The 24,101-nt window shown below is 33.1% G+C and overlaps 1 protein-coding gene across 2 annotated transcripts in view; it reads right to left on the bottom strand.

The window, feature by feature from the left end:
• The window catches only part of LOC120425210 (adenylate cyclase type 6), a 283,171-nt gene that overhangs the window by 107,370 nt on the left and 151,700 nt on the right, over positions 1-24,101 (bottom strand). For both annotated transcript variants that reach the window (XM_052711139.1, XM_052711138.1), the window contains one exon: positions 10,308-10,471. In XM_052711139.1, coding sequence (XP_052567099.1) covers positions 10,308-10,471 — 164 coding nt within the window. The remainder of the gene's footprint in view (positions 1-10,307; positions 10,472-24,101) is intronic.

The raw sequence follows: 24,101 nt of genomic DNA, 5'->3' as shown, positions 1-24,101 counted from the left end.
TTTCAAGAAAAAAATCAATGTTTATATTAAGTTAACTAAGTTTTAAGGCTTTTTAACAAAATACATATAAATTTTAGGTAAAGTTGTTAAAAAGTCGGAATTTTGCCTGAAATTCGTTAAATCTAGTATTGTTCATAAAATTATCGATTTATATTACATTTTAAACTGAATTCGAATCACGAATCACAAGTTTTCACATTTCATATGAAATTTGTTCAACTGAAATTGCCTATAAATTTGGAGATTTTTTTGAATTATGTTTCAAAAACACATATTATTTAATATTTACAAAATTAGTTTACCTTCTCCTAGTGGAAAATTGTCCAAAGAATCCGAAAATGTATTCCATTTTCCGATTCAAAATCATGTTCATTGAGAAAATCATGACACTTTGAGAAGTTTGAAATAATGCCATTCATCAACATTTTCTTAATAATAGTTAACTAACATTTTAAATCTTTCAAAATGTTATGAAAAGTTCTTCTTGAGGTACTTTGAGTACTTCTCTACCATGGTCAGTATGGTTCCAAACCATTCCGTACGTATTTAATTTGTACTCTTCATTTTGCGGAAAAATCTCAAACCTATCAAAGTCACCCCGGCTATCAAAGTCATCCCGTTTTACGGTACCGTAAATCTGGGTGACTTTGATAGCCGGGGTGACTTTGATAGGTTTGAGATTTTTCCGCAAAATGAAGAGTACAAATTAAATACGTACGGAATGGTATGGAATCATACTGACCGTGGTAGAAAAGTGCTCAAAGTACTGAACTTTTCAAGAAAATTTTTGAAAAGTTTGAAAAGTTAATTAGGCCGTTGCAAATATTTTTTGAAGTTTATGTCCCTCGACTCTGACCAACGTCGAGGGGGGGTGCAAAAAAATAAAAAAGTATAAAAATTGAAAAAACGAGCCATGGTTTCAACATTTTAATGAAAAAAGTGTTTTAAAATGCATTATACACCTGTTCAGTTGTTTTGCAATCATTAGTTTCCAAAATATCTAAGTATTGACGAAAATTTATTTTTTTGCGAAAAATAAAATTTTTGCGGTGCTGTACATTGCAATTACATAAAAAATCAAAACAATTTTTAAACAATCCCAAACATGCTAAATATGATTATCATTGCGGAATGATGCATTTTAGATTGTTTTCAGTTGATTAGACTTCTATTTTCATGGAAATTTTGAAGTTTTTTGGAATTTTCTTTTTTGCCCCCTGATTTTTCACACCAATTTTGAATGGGGGGAGGGGGGGCTACATAAACTTTGAAAAATATTTGCAACGGCCTTAACTATTATTAAGAAAATGTTGATAAATAGCATTATTTTAATTTTCTCAAAGTGTCATGATTTTCTCAATGAACATGATTTTGAATCGTAAAACGGAATGCATTTTTGGATTCTCTGGACAATCTTCGAATTTCAGGCAAAGTTCTGAATTTTTAACAATTTTACATAAAATTTATATGTATTATGTTAAAAAGCTTATAAACATAGTTAACTAAATATTGACAAAAATGATTTTCTTAAAAATTATATCAGCAACCTAAGTGATGGTAAGTTCAAAGTAAAAATAATGTTTGAACACCTCAAATCTGCTTTAAACAAGACAAACTATGACTATCAAAGGCACCCTGGTATTCAAACATTTTTTTTTAAATATTACATTGTTTTTAAAAGTGCAACATGTAGTTAAACTTTTTGTCAAGCAACTGTAAAGTTTAACATGACAGATGAGAAAGTTTCACACCAAGTTACAAGCTATAATCTCCCTTTAAAATTTCTTCATTGTTTAATCATATTTGAACTTAAGCTCTGCGCAAAATTTAGAACCTTTTTTCATTGTAACTTGTTATGTATCTCTGTCATTCATTTAATTTTAAGTTATGGTGTTTTTATTGCGACTAATAACGGGTTGTGACTAATAACGGGTTGTTTTTATGTTCTAATTCTTGAACAATTAGGTCGTAAGAATACGCAAATTGTAAATAGGACAGAGACCTGCTAAAGATGCGTGTCCATTCAATATAATTAAAACATGTTTTCAAATTCAAATCCATTGTTTTTTCATAATTATTTAATTTCTGAAATAAATATTTTCCAAATTACAATCGTGGATAGGCCCTTTGATTTATCAAACCGAGTTTTTTGTAAGTGTGCGTGTTGCCGCCGCACGCCGCAATTCGAGTTGTCAAAATTTCAACCAATCAGAGTGTGGGTCCAAAATAGGTTCAGCGATGTCTCCAAAATACATTCAATAAGTCCAAAAAGCATCCAAAAAATGTTTTACTTGAAATGCTTATTACAATGAAATGGTTAGATTATTTTCAATTTTCAATAGTACACTTTGTTAAGCATAAATTAGGGCACAAAACAATCCTGAAACGAGCCAAATTGGTTATACCGTTCCTGAGAACCATGCGAAATGTGTTGACGCTTTGCATAGTAGGTCCAAAATAGGGCCATATACCCTAATTTACGAACGGTTGTCGAATTTGAACATATTTTATACAATAAGGCGGATGCAAATATTTTTCAAAGATTTTGTCCCACGGCTCTGGCCGGAGTCGAGGGGGGGAGGGGGAGAAAAAAATAAAAAATATGAATATTAAAACAACAAGCCATAGTTTCAACATTTGCATGGAAAAAGTGTTTTAAAATGCATGTTACACTAGTTCAGTTGTTGTGCAATCATTAGTGTTCAAAAAATGCAAGATTTGACGAAAAAAATTTCTTAAGACCCAAGAGCCCAAACATGCTAAAAATGATTTTAAACGCAGGGGAATGCATTTTAAATTGATTTGAGTTAATTGCACTTCAATATCCATACAATTTTGAAGTTTTTTGAAAACATATTTTTTGCCCCTGATTTTTCGGGCTAACTTTAAAGAAGGGTGGGGTGGGGGGAGACAACAACTTTAAATAAAATTTGTACCAGCCTAAGGTTACTGCCATTATTTTAAGAGTTTTACTATCCTAAGTATTCTCTTTCTCCGAACTGAGCACATGTTCGATACTGTAGTTTCACAAGTTTTCTTTAGCGAGATTTTCCCACCTTCCTTCGGCGTAATCCGTTTCCACCCCATCATTGATGGTATATTACCCAACCCAGCAGCAAGTCCAAGTTCTATTTACGTCGTGTTTGTTCACAGCTTCTGGAAACTCGACCCGCGTGCACCAGCAGAGTTTGTGCTCCTTTTGTTGCTTGAACTCCCTTTTGTACCTGCACCCGATGCTGCACCTCTTGTGTGTTCGATAATGGAAGTTCGTCGAGATGAGATGAGAGATTAATAACACACCGACTGAACCGGAGGGAAGCGGTGGATCGAACTTCAAGATAATAGTGATAATGTGTCTACCTGGGTTGGGGAAAAAAAAGCTGCTGACGAAAGAAAATCCCGGTGGAAAAGTTGGAGGAAAATCTTTTCCCGGGAAGTAAGAAAGGATAAACTGCAAATTGCACTTCACCTTGAATTATGCACACTCTCGTAAAGTTGCACTGCGCTGTAGGTTTCTCATAAAATAAGTTCCATTCTAAGAAAATAGAAATCGAGTAGAGAAAGCAGCGCTGAGCGTTGTTTGTATAAACTTTAATATTGAGAAACTTGGGCAAAGTTCAAAATTGAAACTGAAACAATGTGAGCTCAACTCATTGCTACTTCTTCACCGTCAGCATTCCAGGTGAAGAAGCCACAATTTAAAAGCAAATTATAATCCCTTTCTGAGGAGTGCCAGCTCCGAGCAAAGTGAAGCAATTAGCTGCTGTGGAGCTTAATTGTGTGCTCTTTCCAGTTGCATAGATACTGCGCGGAGTGACACTTCATCCAGCCAGAAGCCCTGGAGGACCTTTGACGTGGTGTCAAACTGTTGCACAATTCCCCAGTACAATTACTGCAAGTTGTTGTTGTCGAGGAAAAAAAAAATTGTGGAATTGTTGGAAACTGCGCTAACACTTTAAAACCTTCCATAAATAAAAATTAAAAAAAAAATACGCTAAACTGCAGTTCAACAACCAGTTAGCATTGACAGTAATTGGACCGTTCATTAAAAAGGTGGTGGATTTTTGAGCATTGTCAGCGAAACACAGAAACGAGCAAACACAAACGAGAGCAATGCAAACGACCTGCCGTTTTTTACGTTGAAAGTCGTCCTCGTCGTATGCATTCATTGCATTTTCCGAGAATTTCTAACTGCTTGAATTCGTGGAAAGAGCTGGTTCATGCCGGTGGAACTAGATATTTAAAATTGCACTTTTTGGAAAGGCGTTTGTTATTTTTTTCAACTAAATCTACAAAACTATCAAATCATAAATTTCTGTAAACATTAACACATTTTTTTTTTATTTCAACCAATTTTTTTTTATTGGCTCAAATTTTGTGGGGGCCACCCAAACAAGTCTCCATAAAATGTTGGTAGTTGTTCAAATGAAAATGGGACGTAAATATTTTAAAATCTGTAATTTTTGAAGGAATTTTCTGATCGATTTGGTGTCTTCGGCAAAGCGGGAAAAAATATTTTTTGACGATTTATTAATTATATTTTTTCACAAGAATTCAAGTTCCTAAAATCCGTATTATTTTGATTTTGATTTTTTTAAATATATTTTAGGGGACAAAAAAGCGGAACTTTTGAGCCATTGAAAAAGCATGAATAAATGTTTCGCGCTGAATATTTCTTTTTTTATAAACAGTCAAATTTAAAAAAAAAAACAGAAAATTGTTATGAAACAACGCAAACTTCGTATAGAACTTCTCAACATTGCAATTTTTGGGAAAATCTTTAAATTTTCACAGAATACCATACAGCGATTCTACTTTGACCCTATAACTCATCAAATTTGAGAATCTAACCAAAAAAATAAAGTTTCGTCTCCCAGGGTGGCCACTCAAGTCGGAAAATCGGGAAAGTCAGGAAAAATTGAGAATTCGCCAAAATCCCCGAAAATTCGGGAAAATGTCGAGAATTTGTGATTTTGGTCAAAAAGTTGGGAAAAGTCGGGAATCCCAAGCATACTTGTTTGAAAAATATTTTCAAACTTAAATAAATTTTGCAATATCATGTACAATTTGATATTTATTTCACATAATTCTTCTTTTAGAATAACGGAAAAAAACCTTTCACTTGACTTTAAATAAAAGGTTTTTTTCCGTTATTTGAAAATCAAGCTGTTTAAATAATTAATAATCCTAATAAATATTGGAGGATTTTAATCACATGCAATTCCCAAAGATTTTCATGATATTTTTTTATGAATCAAATAAGTTTAGTTCATCAAATAAAAGTTAACGTCGAACTTTAAACAACAAAATATTAGCTTGAAAACCCAATATAAAAATACAACATAATTTCAATGAGTATGACCAGTATGAACATTTGTCACATTCCTTAAATATTTGAAGAAAAAAACGATTTCAACATGCTTGGCTAAACGTAATTTAATTAAGTCATTTCATATTTTTTTAATGTTTGATTTCTTTAAACATATTGTAATTAATGGTAAATTACTAAAGATTAATCTTGATTATCATCTAGCGGAAAAACTTAAATATCAAATAAAGTCCAAATGTTTTTCGTTCTGAAAGCAAAATAGAAATACTTTTTACGTATTGAATATATAAAAAATTATATTCAAAAAGCAAAAAACAAACATTTCGCATAAAATGAGTGGTAAAACATGGAGCTTTATTTAACCCTCTACTGCCCAAATTTTTTTTTCGAAAATTTTTATTTTTCTCGTGTTCAGGAGGTCATTTTGATCAACTTTTGTTATACGAAAAACTTTACTTCTCTTGTTTTATGTTTTTCTTGTTTCATTTTTAGTATTTTAATTTGCATTTATCTTGTTTAGTTTATGTTTGTTTTTGGTAATATTTGGCCTACTCTACCACCTCCTATCATTACATTTTGCCTATCTAATTTTTTCATGTTTTTACAGTAACTTTTTCAATTTTTTGCATTTTTTTCACATTTTCTGCTATAAAATGGAACCATTATCATTTAAATTGTAAATAAATGCGTAGAGGCATAGTCTGGGGCACTAGAAAAATTACTGCATACTCCTTTTTCCTTATAATATAGGAAATGTTAGTAAAAAACACAGCCAAAGTTGACACCTAAAAAAATTACATTTTTAAAAACATTGGCAAAGTCACATAAAACAAGTCAAACTTTCAACCCTAAAATTTTACAAAATTTTAAAAGTTCTTCTTTCCAATGCTTTTGAAGATCAAAAATTGGTTGAAAAATGGATTTTTGGCGATTTTTTAAATCGAAGCCCGTCTAGAGGCGGGGTTGGGTTGTAGAGGGTTAACTGGATCGTTCATTCGAAAACACATTAAAATCATTGAAATACTGACAACTCGATAAATTGAGTTGAATTTGAAAATCAGTTTTTGCAAAGAATATAAAAGAACTTTATAACAAAATGTTTTTTAAAGGAATTACAATTTTTTTTTTTTTGGAAATAATAAAAGCTGCTTGGGAACATTTTTTTAAGCGATCCTTGATAAAAAATGTTTAATTCAAGATTTAGTATTGTTTAACTCTTTGTTATCCCCTTTTCATTTCCAGTTAAAAACGGATTTAAAAAACTTTTTGTTTGGCAAATTTCAAAACAATTATTGAAATTATATGCCTTGTAAAAAAAATTCGGTTACACAGCTAAAAAAGTAGTAATCCAGCTGCGTGTAAAAGGCCTGGGTGTAAAATAAATATTGCATTATTTTATGCAATTTTATGTGATTTTATACCCTGAAATATGTAGCCCATCAGTATGGGAAACCTACTTGACCGAAATGTCAAGCTCATGTATGCGTTTATCCCTACAGCTTTTCATCGGTCTGATGGCCGAGAGGGCTAAGGCGCCTGTCCTTACTGTTGATGCTCGGTTTGAATCCCGTCGGTTGCAACTTTTTTTTGTGTTTGCAAAAATTGTACATGCAGTGTGTAATATTAAGTGTTTATTTCGACGAAGGTGATGTGCATGCTTTTGCATGCGATTTTACCATCGGATTTTTTGCTGTGTACTTTGTGAAGACTGATTGTTTATGTTTTTCCTCTGAATCAAAATAATGATCCTTTTTTGAAGTATTTTTTTAGAAATGTTCAGTTTCTTTTTCACTAAAACTGCGATAACTTAAAAATTTCAGCGATGACCTATAGATGTTGCAACTTTTGGTACCCAAACATGTATAGGTCATCGCTGATTTTTTTTAGTTATATCAGTTTTAGAGAAAAAAAATCGATGTTTTGCCGATTTCGTAATTTTCCCGTTTTTGCGCGCGGCGCATCGAAAACTCCAGTTTTTATTTTCAAAAAATTGTATCTCGGAATATTGAAAACACAACTTCACAATTTTTTGATATGCTATGTAAAATTTTCCGAGGAATCTGATAAAAATATTTTCAGACCCCGAGAATTTCAAAATAGCATTTTCGACTAGATATTTGAAACTTTTAACTATTTTTCGTTTGCGCTCATGACAGCTAAAATCGGTTGAAATGTTGCGGAGTTATGATTTTTCGAAAATGTTGGTTTTTGCGAAAATCGACGAAAATGGCCATTTTTTGGACCACCCTAACACGGTGTAGGTCACCGTATGGCCAAACAAAAAAAATACGGGTCTAATTATTTCGGCCAAGGAACCCCCAGAAAAATTTTGAGCCCGGTCGGAGAACTTTTTTTTCGAATCCTGCTGTTTTCGTGGGGAATTGCTGTATATCAATTTAAAAAAATATGTTCGTTGAGTTGAGAAAATTTCCTACAATTTTGGCTTAGCCTTTGATTACTGATGTATCCAAAAACTGAGAAAAATTCCATTAACACGATTCCAAGATATGATATTTTGAACATAAAAACTGGGGTTTATTACGATAAATGAGCAATTCTCTACCAAAACCGGAAATGGATTTTATTTGTATTTTTTGATTTGGCTCAAACTTTGTGGGGGCCTTCCCTTTGACCAAATAAGCTATTTTGTGTCATCGGTTCACCCATACAAGTCTCCATACAATTTTGGCTGCTGTCCATACAAAAATGGTATGTAAATATTCAAACAGCTGTAACTTTTGAGTGAATTTTCTGATCAATTTGGTGTCTTCGGCAAAGTTGTAGGTATTGTTGAGGACAATTGAGAAAAAAAAGGTACACGGAAAAAAAAATTTGCAGATTTTTTTATCAACTTTTTTTTTACTAAAACTCAATTTCCCAAAATACGTATTTTTTTATTTTCGAGATTTTTTGATATATTTTAGGGGACTAAAATCCGCAACTTTTGAGCTATAGAGAAACATGGTCAAAAAATCTGCCGCCAAGTTATGATTTTTTGAAAAAATAGTGATTTTTTGAAAAAATAGTGATTTTTGGAAAAAATCTAAATTTCATGCAAAAACAAATTTGAAGTTATTTTTTAATGCAAAATTGAATTTGCAATCGAAAACTACTTTACAATTTTTTTGATAAAGGGCTTCGTTTTCAAGATATAGCCACCGAAAGTTTGATTTTAGCAAAATATTTGGAGTTTTTCGATTTTTAAAAATTGTGACCATGAGCGACCATCTCTGTAAATATTTTTTTTGAAAAGTTCAGAAAATTTGCTATAAAATTGTCTAAGAGAAATTGAAGATTGGACCTCGGGTTGCTGAGATACAGCCGCTTTAAGAAAAAGAAACACGAAAATTGAAGTTTTCTAAGTCTCACCAAAACAACCCACCATTTTCTAATGTCGATATCTCAGCAACTAATGGTCCGATTTTCAATGTTAAAGCATGAAACAGTCGTGAAATTTTCCGATCTTTTCGAAAAAAATATTTTTAGAAATGGTCGTGCAAATATTTTGCTAAAATCAAACTTTCGGTGGCTATATCTTGAAAACGAAGACCTTTATCAAAAAAATTGTAAAGTAGTTTTCTATTGCAAATTCAATTTTGCATTAAAAAATTACTTCAAATTTGTTTTTGCATGAAATTTAGATTTTTTTCAAAAATCACTATTTTTCCAAAAATTCATAACTTGGCGGCAGATTTTTTGACCATGTTTCTCTATAGCTCAAAAGTTGCGGATTTTAGTCCCCTAAAACATATAAAAAAATCTCGAAAATAAAAAAATACGTATTTTGGGAAATTGAGTTTTAGTGAAAAAAAAGTTGATAAAAAAATCTGCAATTTTTTTTTTTCGTGTACCTATTTTTTTCTCAATTGTCCTCAACAATACCTACAACTTTGCCGAAGACACCAAATTGATCAGAAAATTCACTCAAAAGTTACAGCTGTTTGAATATTTACATACCATTTTTGTATGGACAGCAGCCAAAATTGTATGGAGACTTGTATGGGTGAACCAATGACACAAAATAGCTTATTTGTTCATAGGGAAGGCCCTCACAAAGTTTGAGTCAAATAAAAAAATACAAAAAATAAAAATGGTTGAAATCGGCCGATTTCGTAGAGAGTTGCTCAAATGACGAAAACGGGTAAAAATCACTTTTTTGACTAAAACTGTGATAACTTGTCTTAACAATATTTCGTGACATTTTTTCCGGCAAAGATTTTTGGTCCTCATGGTAATTTTCATGAAAAATCATCAAGCTGAATAAAAAAATACCTAAAATTGCCAGAATGTTAAGCAACACTACCAAGCAATATCAAATTAAAAAAGCTGATAAAAAATAAAAAATAATAAAATAGTATAATAAAATCACGACAAACAATGATAAAAAATCAAAACACATGTAAATAAATAAAAAAAATAAAAAAAAACTTTTTGAATTGAAAAACGAATATGCAATGATGGCAGTTTTCTATATGCTCAGGAACTAAAAAAAAAAAACAATACAACCCCACAACACTTTTTCAGACACAATATGATAATCCCAGGAAGAAAAACTCTCAACGAGATGCTGGTGTCACCAGCATAAAAACACCCGACTAGAAAAATCCCTCGTGCAACATTTTTCTTGCTTACGCTGTTGCTTTCTGAAGGATTTATTCTCTATTCTTCCCCCCCATCAGAACGACAAAACGCACGACATCACCACCACCGACAGCACAATGTTTTGTTGCCCCACCGGAAACAGGATTGATACATCGAGCGAAACGGAACCGCACCTAATTCCCTAATAACCCCCACGTGGGGAATGTCACGTGTGGCCCTGACACCACACAACCGAGAGACTGTACGACCCAGGAAAGGGGGATTGGGATTTCTGTTGGCAGCTTCACGCAAACTTGAGGGATTTACGAGAGAGTTACAGACTAAAGGCACACTAAGGAGGGATAAGTTGCAAACTGGCTAGATTGGCCAAACTTACCTGGACATTTTTGAACTTGTGCGAACAGATGATGCCGTTGAAGAGGCATTTGACCTGGTTCCAGCACCGAGAGCTGTCCCAAACTGGCTCGCTGGTGCCGGGGGTGGCGCCTCCTCCTCCTCCGTTGTGGTTGCCATTGTTGAGCGGTTCCAGCTCATCTGGTGCTAAAAATTGAAAACAAGAGAACGTTTTCAGTTGCTTTTCGTGTGATGTTGACCTAATGATGGCTCGTCAGTAAAAAATACAGTTTTGAAGACAGATATCACAACTCGACATTTTTGAAGTTGATGTCAGTAAACGCTTCAGTTTCCAAAAGGTATGAAAGATTGAGACTCCCTGAACATGCTCCCATCGACAGAATTAAATTGTAGTGGATTTCCTGCCAATAAATAAAATTCTAAATTTGGGTAAAATTGCTATGGAATCATATTACACAACCATGCGCACCCCCTTATTTTTGTTACTTGCATAGAAAAGCGTGAGTGCGCATGGTTGCTTAAGATAATCCTTAGCATTTATACCAAAATTTACAATTTTATTTATTGGCAAGGAATCCACAAAAATTCAATTCTGTCGATTGGAGCATGTTCAGGTAGCCAAAATCTATCATAACTTTTTGAAACTGAAGCGTTTACTGACATCAACTTCAAAAATGTTGAGTTGTGCAATCAACATGGAAAGTTAACCATATACTTAGAATTGGAAATTCATGGAATTCATATTTATCATAGCTATAATGTCAAGATAAGACATAATTTAATCCAAGGATTCAATGTGGAAGGACTCGCAAGCATTCTGCTCAAAAGAGCTAGACATTAATTTCTGTAATTTTTGCGCAAGTATAATTGCTAGCTCCTCCATGTGTTCTCGTAATGCTTCCCAGGAACTGTCTTGATTAGATTATCACTATAAGTAGTATTCGATAGGATGATTCAAATTTGATGGTTTAAGCTTGTTACTTTTTTCGGTTGGGTTTTAATGTAAGAAATTATCAAGCTGATCAGTTTTTTTAGATAGAAAACAAAGATATTTATTTTTGGGTTCAAATGAAAAATTAATAGCACGCAAGCGACGGTTTGAAAAAGTTTTTAAAAGGTTTCCAATGTCGAGTTATATCAAGATTTAGATACTGCCAGTTTAATGATGTAAATAAAGCCTTTTCCACTTATAATAGGCTATAAAACCACACGAAAAATTAACATCCTAAATATTCGAATTCTTAGCAAATGTTTTTGCGTTTGGAAATTGATCTAAAATATCCACTTGATTTTTCAGATTAACGAATTTTGCTCAAATTAATGAAATTTCAATGTCAAAAATGGAACTATGGTAACTTTTTTCAACATTTCAAAAAATATATTGTCAGAAATTTTAATCACGACTTACTTTTGAAAAGGTTGAAGAATACAATTATTCCGATATTAATAATTCCGATGATCAGGAATGCTGGAGAACTAGTCACTGACAGTCAATTTTTGAATATTTATCATTTTGTTAAGAATTGATAACTGGATTAAAATTCAAATTCAGCAGGAAAAAATCTTAAAAATTAAGCAAATATTTGTGTCATTTAAGATTAAAAAAAAGAACTGCACCAGTGCTGAAATGGGCTATGAAACGTTCAATTTTGAATCAATAGTAAGTAGTACTTTTTTAATATGGATGACATTTTTGTGGAGCAGGCTTGGCCGAATGGTTAAGCTGACCGCTTCGTAAGCGGAAGATCATGGGTTCGATTCCCATCTACTCCAACCTTCCATCGGATGGGGAAATAAAACGTCAAATTCAAATAACCAAGTGATAGTCTCAACATTTCATTGTAAAAAGTGTTTTAAAATGCATTTTACACTAGTTCAGTTGTTTTGCAATCTTTAGTTTTCAAAAATGTAAGATTTGACAAAAACAAAAAAAAACTTTTTGTGGTAATTTTCGAAAATTCGATTTTTTTTTAACAAACCCAAACATACTAAACATGAATCCAAACGCAGTAGAATGCAAATAAATTTCCATTGAAATTGTTAAGTCTTTTGAAAAATTTCCTGATTTTTCAGACCGATTTTGAAGGGGGGTCACGGTGTGTTTCCTAGAACAAGCTTAAAAAAAAAAAATCGGCAAGTCTGATATTTGGCACCATGAAAGAAGGGATCTTTCCCAACATTTTGCGGGGTCTGGCGAAATATTTCTTCGGGGGTTTAGATCAACTTTTTTTTTTAAGTTTATTTTCGATTTTATAGGATTTTTCTAAAGAAAATTCGATGGAAATCGATGGGTTTATGTTCATATCCATCAAATTTCATATGAATGAGCCTCAAAAGACTCTGAATTACATATTTGACCTCAAATAAAAAGTTTTCAACCCAAATTTACCAGATTATAGTAAGCAGTGTTCATCGTTTGAATGGAAATTAAATCCAAAATTTTTGGAGGAAGTCACTTTTTATTTTACGAAATTTGGTATATCTCTGCTTAAACAAAACTAAAATTGATACTTTTTTTTATGGAAATTGTTCAGAAAACTATTTTCTACAATATGGTTGATTCGAAAATATTTTAAAATGTCAAAGATTTGACGTTTCCAGGTTGGATTTTTGGGTTATTCCAAAGAAAGCCAGAAATCTGGTAAATTTAGTATCAGAAACATTTTTTGGAGATCAAATATTGTTGAATAATGTAACTTAGAGTCTCTTAAGGCATATTTTTCAGAAATTTGAGGGATATGAACATGAACCCATCGATTTTCAGCGACTTTTCTGAAGCAAAATCCAATAAAATCGAAAAAAAAAATCTTCAAAAAAAGTTGCTCTAAACCGCCGGACCCCGCAAAATGTCGGGAAAGAGCCCTTCTTTCATGGTGCCAAATAACAGAATTGCCGAATTTTTTGTCTTAATGTTCTCTGAAAAATACACCGCGGGGTGACAAAAACTTTACATAACATTTGTAGCCTTAGGGGACTATAATAAAAAACTTCTGATTCATAGTGCGTGATGGTGCAAAATCTAGTTTAGATGATATGAATTATTGAAAAAAGAATGTTTTTTTTTTTGATAATATCGAAAACCTGGACAAAAAAATGGAAAATTATGTTATCTGGGTAATAAGGCACTTAATAGCACTAAATGAGCACTAAATTTAAGCACAAAAAAATCAAAATGGTGGCATGTGTAATCTGGCTTGTATTTCAAATTTTGTATCGCGTTTTGTATGGAAACTTTGAGGGCACCAAATCTAAATAATAGGGCACAAAAAAGCACTAAATGAGCACTAAATCAAAATGGCGTCATGTGTAATTTGGCTTTTATACACCGAAAGAACAGAAAATTTCACAAAAATTTCATTTTTTAACATAACCGGTATAACTACTTAGTCCAAGGAAATCCCATGCAACTTTTGATCTTGATCCTGCTGGTTTGACGTGGAATCGCTGCATAATAATAGAGTGCCTTTTTTATGCAAATGAGATCAAAAATCTTCCAGTATTTAATAAAAAATTAAAAATAGTATGTAATAGAATTATGTTGAGAAGAATTGATCAAATCGATTTGGTAAAAAAAAATGTTAAAATATATTTTTTTAAAACCGTTTTTTGCACTTGAAGACAAATTGAATGGTTTTTTAGATTATCGGAATTTTATGTAATGTTTCATTTTTCCAAAAAGTTCCAAAATTAAGTGGAAAACGGATTTTCCGAAAAAATGTGAAGTTTTGGAGCTTTGGTGTCTTCAGAAGAGTTGTTGCAAATGGAAAGGGGCAACTTTTGGTTTTGTTGAAAATTAGGGTGGTTTTAAAAATCTAACTTTTCAGGAATATTTTTGGGATTTTTTTTGTCTTCTAGAAAGTGGTTGAGCTTGCCAATCTAAGCAACTTTGTCGAAGACACCAAAATTTTATCTCGTAATCTACGCCTTCTACGACCAAATTAATAGAAGGCATCTAAGCAAACCTACAAAATCAGTTTTTTGAATGTGGCAATTCAGGGTTAAGTTTTAGAGAAAAGTGATATTCGGGGCACTTTTAGAGCTCTAAATAAAACAATTTTATTTTTTGACAGGTCAATTTGGACTTAAGGGTCAAAAGTTACAGCCATTTTAAGGTAAAAAAGATGCAAATTTAAAACTTAAATATCTCGAAAAGGCGCAAGCCAAATTTAAAGCACTAGGTTGCATTTGAAGGAGGAGATCCAGCACTACTAACGCTGAAAAAATCCCAGGGGTGTTTTTCTTTTAACGCGAGATATCTTCATTTGAAAAAGGCTAATTTTCAAGGGAAAACCTTATGGGACCACCCTAACGAATTTCAAAAATTGTCCAAATATATCCAAATATAATTTTGCCCGCTGAATCTGAATCTGCCCTAAGAATTGACCCAAAGTGTCGCAAAATCGATTTTTGGTCATATTTTGTGTTCAAACGATTATTTCACATGGAAACCTCTAAATATCACTTTTCTCTAAAACTTAACCCTGAATCGCCACATTCAAAAAACTGATTTTGTAGGTTTGCTTAGATGCCTTCTATTAATTTGGTCGTAGAAGGCGTAGATTACGCGATAAAATTTTGGTGTCTTCGACAAAGTTGCTTGGATTGGCAAGCTCAACAACTTTCTAGAAGAGAAAAAAAAATCCCAAAAATATTCCTGAAAAGTTAGATTTTCAAAATCACCCTAATAGTGAACCACCCTAATTTTCAACAAAACCAAAAGTTGCCCCTTTTCATTTGCAACAACTCTTCTGAAGACACCAAAACTCCAAAACTTCACCATTTTTCGGAAAATCCGTTTTCCACTTAATTTTGCGATCTGGACCACTGTGGGGTATAATTTAGACTCCAATTTGTTTTTTATTGAGATTTTTGACAAACATTTTTTTAACCCACACTGGCCCAATTGCATTTTTTTTGAACCAGTCTACTGTGCGATGAGAAATGAACATGTGATTAGAAACAGACCCATCCGTCAGTTGGTTACAGCTCTATTCATCGCTGGAGCTCTGCCTTTGAAAAGCCCCCACGATTATGAACGCAAATGTTATTCCCCATTACAGTTCATATCAGACAAATAAACATGATGGTGCACGTTCTCGCAAATCCGACCAGCATTAGCAATTATGATGTTACTGCTGGCTGCTGATCTGCTAATTCAAAGTCAGCAAGAATTTGCCTGGTTTACACAACTCAAAGCTCATTCCATCCATCAATTTTGACGGGAAGTGGGACAGTGAGCAACTTTCATCAACTTGAACCGTCCCAATTTATTGAGTTTTGAATGGTCGTTACGATAACATGAGAGGGCGAAAGTCCTAAATTTGATTACAGCTAAAAAGCACCGCTTTGATCCTAAATCCGGAACAATTTCTGTTATCAGGAAACGGGAAAGGTACAACCCGAAAAAAACTCAGCAAATTCTGCACAAGGGTATAATCAAATATCCTCCATTTTTAGTCGAACTTTAATTCAAGCTCGATCAGCGTGCGAAACTTTTTTTTCCCACATCAAAATCTCAACTCAAGAAAGGCTTCTACAAATTGGGATAGCTAATCAGATGGTGTCTCCTCCTGGTGAACCCACGCCCGTTTTTCAACCCTTTTCTTGCAAGACATCAACACGGGGGAAGAAGTGAGCCGGGGAATGGTGACGAAATAATCTTTATGGGTCTACTTAGCCGGGGATGAGTGAAATTAAACTGTCATCTTAGCGAACGCACTTTCCGGTAAACATCTATCATCCTTCAAAGAAAATTTTTTGACCTCTTTCAAAGGGGGTGGGGTGAAACGAAATTTGTTTGAAACACGGAAAGATTGTAAAAGGAAATTGGAGGATAAATAAACTGCTAAGAAAACTAAGAAAACAAAGAAAACAAAAAAAACTAATAAAAACTAAGAAAAACTAAGAAAAACTAAGAAAACTAAGAAAACTAAGAAAAACTAAGAAAACTAAGAAAACTAAGATAACTAAGAAAACTAAGAAAACTAAGAAAACTAAGAAAACTAAGAAAACTGAGAAAACTAAGAAAACTAAGAAAACTAAGAAAACTAAGAAAACTAAGAAAACTAAGATAACTAAGAAAACTAAGAAAACTAAGAAAACTAAGAAAACTAAGAAAACTAGGAAAAATAAGAAAACTAAGAAAACTAAGAAAACTAAGATAACTAAGAAAACTAAGAAAACTAAGAAAACTAAGAAAACTAAGAAAACTAAGAAAACTAAGAAAACTAAGAAAACTAGGAAAAGTAAGAAAACTAAGAAAACTAAGAAAACTAAAAAAACTAAAAAAAATAAGAAAACAAAAAAAACGAATAAGACTAAAAAAAACTCAGAAAATAAGGAAAATTAAGAAAACTATAAAATAAAGAAAAAATAGGAAAACTAAGAAAACCAAGAAAACTAAAAACCTAAGCAGCTGAGAAAATGGAACATTAATTTCACAAAATAAAAACCTAAATTTTCTCCGTTCAGACTCCACTCCAATCATCAATCTTCTTTGCCCACGCCAACAGAGCCGTCCGTTGGAGCATAAAATTATCAAATTAGGGTCGACTTGTGCCAAATATTACGTCCTACATCTTACAGCGGGTGAAATCCAACCGAAAAGTGCACTTTCACGTCTCGCAAGGAGCTAATTTACATGAAAATTACGTTTGACCGCGCCGACAAACAAGCTATTAAACGGGAGGACGGGCTTTAAAATATGGTGGTACTTTGCGGTGGCCTTTTGGAACCTTCTCAGTAAGATGACTTACTTTGTGGGATATTTTTAAAATTTCAAGTAATAAAACAAGCAATAAAGATCTTTTAATCTAATTTAAATGATGACTTCAACAATACTTTCAAAGAAAAACAACAAACTTCCATGCAAAACTAGCATTAAACTCAAATTAAACCAAATTAAATTGTACAAATTTGCCTTATCCACACGCCGGAAAGGGTCAGTTCACCGATTCGAGTCTGCCCAAGAGTCAACCGCACAGCTTTTTCTCGTGCTCGTTCTGGCTAGCAAATTCAATTATTCAAAACTTTTCCGTTCGCATTACAGCAACGACGTGATCGTGCTGTCTTGACGCGTGTCACTTTGTACCATTTTGAGAGAAAAAAAAACGTTTTAATGTTTAATCTGAAATTAACGAATTTGAACAACACATGTAAAAGTGGAAAAAATGTACTACGTGTGACAATATTGCACTGATGACACAAATGACCTGTTATATCAACATGTTGAAGTATCATAAGTATTGAAAACTAAAAAATCAACAATCTTATCTCAATTTAGCTTAAAAAGCACGTGTGCCAACATTGCATGACATTGACAAACAGCTTGTGATACTACCGACACAGGTGAGCCACCCAACACGTAAGTACACGTGTCCTAACGAATTTGCTTTTTCTAGTTTACTTGATCACAATCTGAGCGGATTGTGTTTTATGTTTGTAAAAAAACTTTTAAAAATTAATAGTTTGTGAGCAAGGTAAAACTTTTCCCACTGAGGGAAGACTGTAAAATCAGACAATATCCACCATTAAAAATTTCAATAAATCACTCAAGAGGTAATATTTCAGGTCAAACACAGAAAAACAGATTGAAATCTCTTTTCAATTTCATCAATCAGCAAACTAACGGAAAATTTGAATAACTGGAAACTCACCACGGCAACCTCTAATTCACCACAAAGGTCCGAATCTAGCGTGACAAAATCGATAGCGGCTACACGTTAAGATTTAGAGTTTTGATGTCTTCAAGACAAATTGTCAAGGTCAATAGGGGCATCTTCTAATATGAAAAACATTAAGGTGGTCCAAATTTTAGGGTGGTTTAGAACGTTTAGTTAAGCGGGATGACAAGATAGCGCTTCGGTGTCTTCAGAAAAGTTGTAAGCAACGCCAATTTGAGCAACTTTGCTGAATGGCGCAAAACTCTATCTTAAAACGGGAAGGTTTTAGAGTCATTTTTGTGATTTAGGTTAAGGTGATTATGAAAAAATTAGCTTTTTTTATAATTTATCAATTCAGGCTTTCGTTGTAGCGATTTGATGTGTATTATACATTTGTCGAGCTCATTGAAACAAAAGGTCTATTCCCGTACAGCTTCTGCAGAATTCTGCAGCCAGCATAAGTCACTTTTTTGCAGCGCGTTCCCGTACTTTTCAGCTCGCTCTCTTCATCTCTCTCTTTTGCAGAAGTTCTGCAAGGAGAGAAGCGGGAAAACTTTTGCCTGGGTAGTGCGTTCCAGTACTTTTCTTACTCAAATTGGGAAAACGAAACTATTGGCACTACGCCCCCCGGGGCATGGCCTTCCTCTAACGTGGGATTTCTGCTCCAGCGCCTCTGACGAGACAGGAGAAACCGGGACCGACGTTTTACTTCACCATCCGATAGAAGCTCAGTGGATAAGGCGGGAATCGAACCCGCGTCTCATAGCATCATCGGGATCGGCAGCCGAAGCCGCTACCCCTGCGCCACGAGACCCAAATTGGGTTATAAAGTTTTAAAATTATTTCAAAATATTAAAAAAAGGGTTGACAAAAAAAGTAATGAAAAAAAGTTTACCTCTAGAACTTATTGTTCTATTCAACTCAACATTTTATTTAAAAAACAAATAATCAAAATTAAGTAACTGGAAATTAATTATGCTTAGGTAGAAATTATACATTAGAAATTCAATTTAAATCTTTTACATTAGGTAAACAATTTTATAAATAAGAGTTGCAGGTACGTTTAACAAACATAATTTAAAAAAATGACAAGCAATGGTTTAATAGTTGAAAACTCAAATGTAAAAAAAAAAATAGTTCGTACTCTATTATCCGAAGACGTCAAAATTTCGAATTTCTAAATTTGAGTTTCCAACCTAAAATATGACTCCAACGGGTATTTTTGTAATGATTCAAGATGGCGGCATTTAAAAATTTAATAATTTAAGAATTTAAGGATGAAAGAACATTTTCTTAACAGAGAAATGTGGTGTAGAGTATACCGAAAGTCTGGATTTTTAATACAATGTATTTTAATTTTAAAGAATATAAAATATGATGTGTAAACAACGTGTTGTTCATCATGTTATGTTCATCAATTATATTTATTATTTGTTTGGTATAGTCTAATGCTTCCTTTATGATTCCTTCATTGGAATTTCGTCAAAATTACATCAAATATTTTGGTTCTTATTAAAATACACATTGGTAGCTCATTTACAAATTAAATTAAATTTACCTATTATGTTTACATACATATTTAGTCTAATCAAAAATAATTTAAGATTAAAAATTTATCCTTAAACAAATATCTTTTTGAAATTTATTCAACTCAAAAGAAATGTGTCTTTTAAAAGTTTTCAAAAACAATTTGTTTTTATGGTATTAGCTTTAGTTACCAACTTTTTATCAGGTTAAAATGTTAACACTAAAAAATAATGAATTCGTTATATTACATATATTTCATTAAAGCACTAAGCCTGAAATCATTAACATAAAAAAAACCCGTTCTCAATAAGACCAGACATAAAAAAACTACCTTAAAGAATTCAATTCAAAATATACAAACGTCCCTTCAAAAAGACTAGTTCAATTTAGTAATAACAAATCATCAAATTTATTACAACTAATAATAAAATGCTTGATTTCACCCAACTTGCAAATTTTATGTAAGCGTGTACTCAACACCAACTTGCAGTTACTTTTCAACACGAAAGAGAAGAGAGAGCTTGCAGAAAAGTACGGGAACGGTTTTGCTGCAGCTTCTGCCTCTCTCATTGCAGAAGTTCTGCCTGAGAGAAAAGTTACTTTTGTTGCAGAAAAGTACGGGAACGCTCGGCTGCCGATTTCGTGCAGAATTGCAGAATTCTGCAGTACGGGAATAGACCTAAAGATTTTTATTCCAATGGAATGAAAATTGGATTTTCAAAAAAAGGAAGTTTTAGACAAAATACGACAAAAAAGGCACCATTTTGAAATGTTGATAAATTTAAAAAGTGATGGTGCTTGACATCGCTCTTGGAAGCATCTGAAAGTACACATTTTACAGTACATTTGCTTAAAATTATCGCGGAGGTCTTTTTTGTTTAACCAATTTTTACCTTTATTTAAAATGAGCATTTTGTATTCGTTGTTTGCCTATAACTTTTGAAAGAATGGATCAAAATTCGTTCTTCAAGAATAAATTTTGTATTTTTTAATCCGGCTGAAATTTTTTAATCCGGCACCAAGCCTTTGGTATGCCCAAAAAAGCAATTTTACATCATTAGTTTGCCCATATAATTTTCCATGCAAATTTGGCAGCTGTCCATACAAAAATAATATATGAAAATTCAAAAATCTGTATCTTTTGAAGGAAATTTTTGATCGATTTGGTGTCTTCGGCAAAGTTGTAGGAATAGATAAGGACTGCACTAAAAAAAATATGAAAAAAATATGAAAAAAATATGAAAATTTGATTTTTAATTTCACTTTTTGTCACTAAAACTTGATTTAAAAAAAAAACACAATATTAATTTTTTTTTATATTTTTTGGGGACATCAAATGCCAACTTTTCAGAAATTTCCTGAATAGGCAAAAAATATTTTACCGAGTTATGAATTTTTAATCAACACTGATTTTAAAAAAAAAAAAGGTGCGGTGGTAATGTAACAGGCATAACCAAAATGACGAAAAACGAATAAAGAAACATTTAGCTGAATTCTTGATTTTTTAACATTATGTGAGGAAGGCTAGGTGGTATTTATAGGGAAGCGGGAAGGCTAGTTCCTGAAGACGCCACCTAATGGCGCTTGCGAGAGGAGCTGAGCTCCTCTCGCTTCGGTGGTAGACCACCGACTGAAGCCAGCCTTCATATTTCCCGTGGTTTTGTAGGGAAGCGAGAATGCTGGCGCTCGCGAGAAGAGCTGAGCTCCTCTCGCTTCGGTGGTAGACCACCGACTAAACTAATGCTGTGGAGGGAGTGGCGTTTATATTTATATCAAAACTGTCAGCCGCGCTGCTTCTGTGATTTTCCCCTCTGCTTGGGGAAGGCGTTTCATTTTTCGGTTTCATTTCGCTTCGCGAAATTTTGGATTGCTACCCCGTATAGAGCCATAAGACGAAGTTCTTCGTCAAAATTGAAATATTGGTCGCAAAAAATTTTCAACTTCATTTTTCGATGTAAAATCAAATTTGCAATCAAGAAATTTAATGAAATTTTGATGAAGTGCACCGTTTTCAAGTTATAGCCATTTTCAGGTCACTTGTTTGAAAATAGTAGCAGTTATTCATTTTTTGAAATAAGTGCCCATGTTTGCCCACTTTTGAAAAAAATATTGTTGAAAATATGCGAAAATTCTCTAAATATTGCATTTTTTAACTTTGTTGATACGACCTTAGTTGCTGAGATATTGCCATGCAAAGATTTAAAAGCAGGAAAATTAATGTTTTCTAAGTATCACCCAAACCACCTACATTCGTGAAATTTAATTTTAACTTTTTTTTTAATCAAGACTAACATTTCAAGAAGACGTAATATTGAATGATTGGCCCTTTGGAAATGTTCGTCTTGATTTATTAATTTTTTTTCGAGAAGATCAGAAAATTCTACGATTGTTTCATATTTTAACATTGTAAATTAGACCATAAGTTAATGAGATATCGACATTAGAAAATTGTGGGTTGTTTGGGTGAGACTTAGAAAACATCTAATTTACTGTTTTTAAATCTTTGCATGGCAATATCTCAGCAAAGAAGGGTCGTATCAACAAAGTTAAAAAAAGAAAAATATAGATAATTTTCTCAGCTTTTCAAAAATATTTCATTCAAGAGTGGGCAAACATGGGCACAAATTTAAAAATTAATAACTGCTACTATTTTCAAAAAAGTTACCTGAACATGGCTTTAACTTTTTTTTTTTTTTTTTTTTTATTTATTATAGAGATTTTACACCATTGTGCATTCGTCTCTTTAAGGTGGATAGTAGAAGAGGAAAGTTTACAAAGTTTTTGATCACTTGTCTGGCTATATTTCAATAATTGATACCATGCCTTTTTTCTAACGATTTCTGTCTTAGTTTCAAATATTTACGGGCAAATTTGGATCTTAAATTATCAAGTTCTTTGCTTTTTTCTTCGTCCTCTTCCTTCGAGGATTTAACCGTTAACTCATAACACTTATTGTAATAATATTTTGCTTGTATGGCATCTTCGTCTTCTTCATCTGTTGTTTCTTCTTCAGCAATCTCTCTTCGTTTTGTTCTTAAGTCGTAATCCGCGTCCAAATATGCTTGCAAGCGCTTCCGGGATTTGCGAGTGTGCTTAGAAAGCACGGTCTCGAATCCATCGTTAGATTCTTCGGCAATTTCACTTGTTTCCATTGCATTTTGGTCTGGTTTACTGTTGTTGCTTTTTCTGCTGCTGCTGCTGCTGCTGCTTGGCTCAGGTTCAGTCGGTGGTTTACTGCTTTTTTGGTTCACCTTTTTGCTCGAATCCCCACATTTTTTGTTCTTTGCTTTGAGTTTGCAAAGTGATTTTTTGCCTATAATCGTCACTGCTGCAGCAGCGTTGTTTACAGTGATTGATTTCGGCGTTGGCTGTTTCAGCAACATCCGCAAGGTCCGAACTCCATTTGGGATCCCTGGGAAGAAGTTAATCCAGCGGTCGTTGGTGATGGTTAAAATTTCGCCGTATTTACTCATCACTTTGGCTACGTCATCATTGCTTATGCCTAGAGGTAGGTCAAGCACACGAACTTCCGTAGCGTTGTTGTCCAGGTAAATCGGGATTTTGCAACCCTGATATACCAGAGGTTTGTCGATGATGGACGAGGCCATTGCTGAGTCGGCGAACTGCAACACGGCTATTTTTCTTCTATTGCATAATTGCAATGCTCGCAAGTTTTCTTGGTTTACTTGAAGGTCTGCGAGAAATTTTTTTACAAGCTTTGGGCTTGGTTGGTTTTGGAGTTGACAAAAATCCAGAACCACACTGTTTTTGTCTACGGTGCACATTTTAAAAAAAGCGGCGACGCGCACACAAACTGCGGACTGGCGTTGAGAATGCGACTTGTAAGGTCGGCGGTTACTTTGCAACTGATGGCTTTAACTTGAAAACGGTGCACTTCATCAAAATTTCACTAATGTATGTACTTGGTTGCAAATTTAATTTTACATCGAAAAATGAAGTTGAAAATATTTGCGACCAATATTTTGATTTTTTTTAAATCAGCATTGATTAAAAAATTCATAAATCGGTCAAAGATTTTTTGCCCATTCTGGAAATTTCTGAAAAGTTGGCACAAACACATTAAAAAATAAAAATAAAATAAAAATAGTGTTTTTTGCAAATCAAGTTTTAGTGACAAAAAGTGAAATTAAAAAGCACAAAAAAAAATACCTTGTATCATTTTTTTTCAGTGTTGCCCTTATTTTAGCTACAACTTTGCCGAAGACACCAAATCGATCAAAAAATTCCTTCAAAGATACAGATTTTCGAATTTTCTTAAATCATCTTTGTATGGACAGCTGCAAAATTTGTATGGAAAATTAGGCACCAAAAAAGTTTCAGCAGGATTAAAAAAAATAAGAAAATTTAAATTAATGAAAAAAGACCGATTTCGCAGAGAATTGCTCAGCTTCTGTTTGCCTGATGGGCAAGGTTGTCAGAACTCTGAAATTCAACAAACCACACTAAACAGACGGAAACATCTTTCAAAAAACCTTAAGGGTGCACATCAACTAAGGAAATTGTAGTTTTTTATTCGAAATTTCCTAAATCTGATTGTAGATATCTGGAGTTTTTTTTTAAAAGGTCCTATCAACAAAATTTTCATTTTTTGCTTTTTGGGTGTTTTT

The sequence above is a fragment of the Culex pipiens genome, chromosome 3 (assembly GCF_016801865.2).
Source record: "Culex pipiens pallens isolate TS chromosome 3, TS_CPP_V2, whole genome shotgun sequence".
Classification (NCBI taxonomy): domain Eukaryota; kingdom Metazoa; phylum Arthropoda; class Insecta; order Diptera; family Culicidae; genus Culex; species Culex pipiens.
The sequence above is the reverse complement of the archived record's forward strand: the minus strand, read 5'-3'. Positions and strand labels throughout refer to the sequence as shown.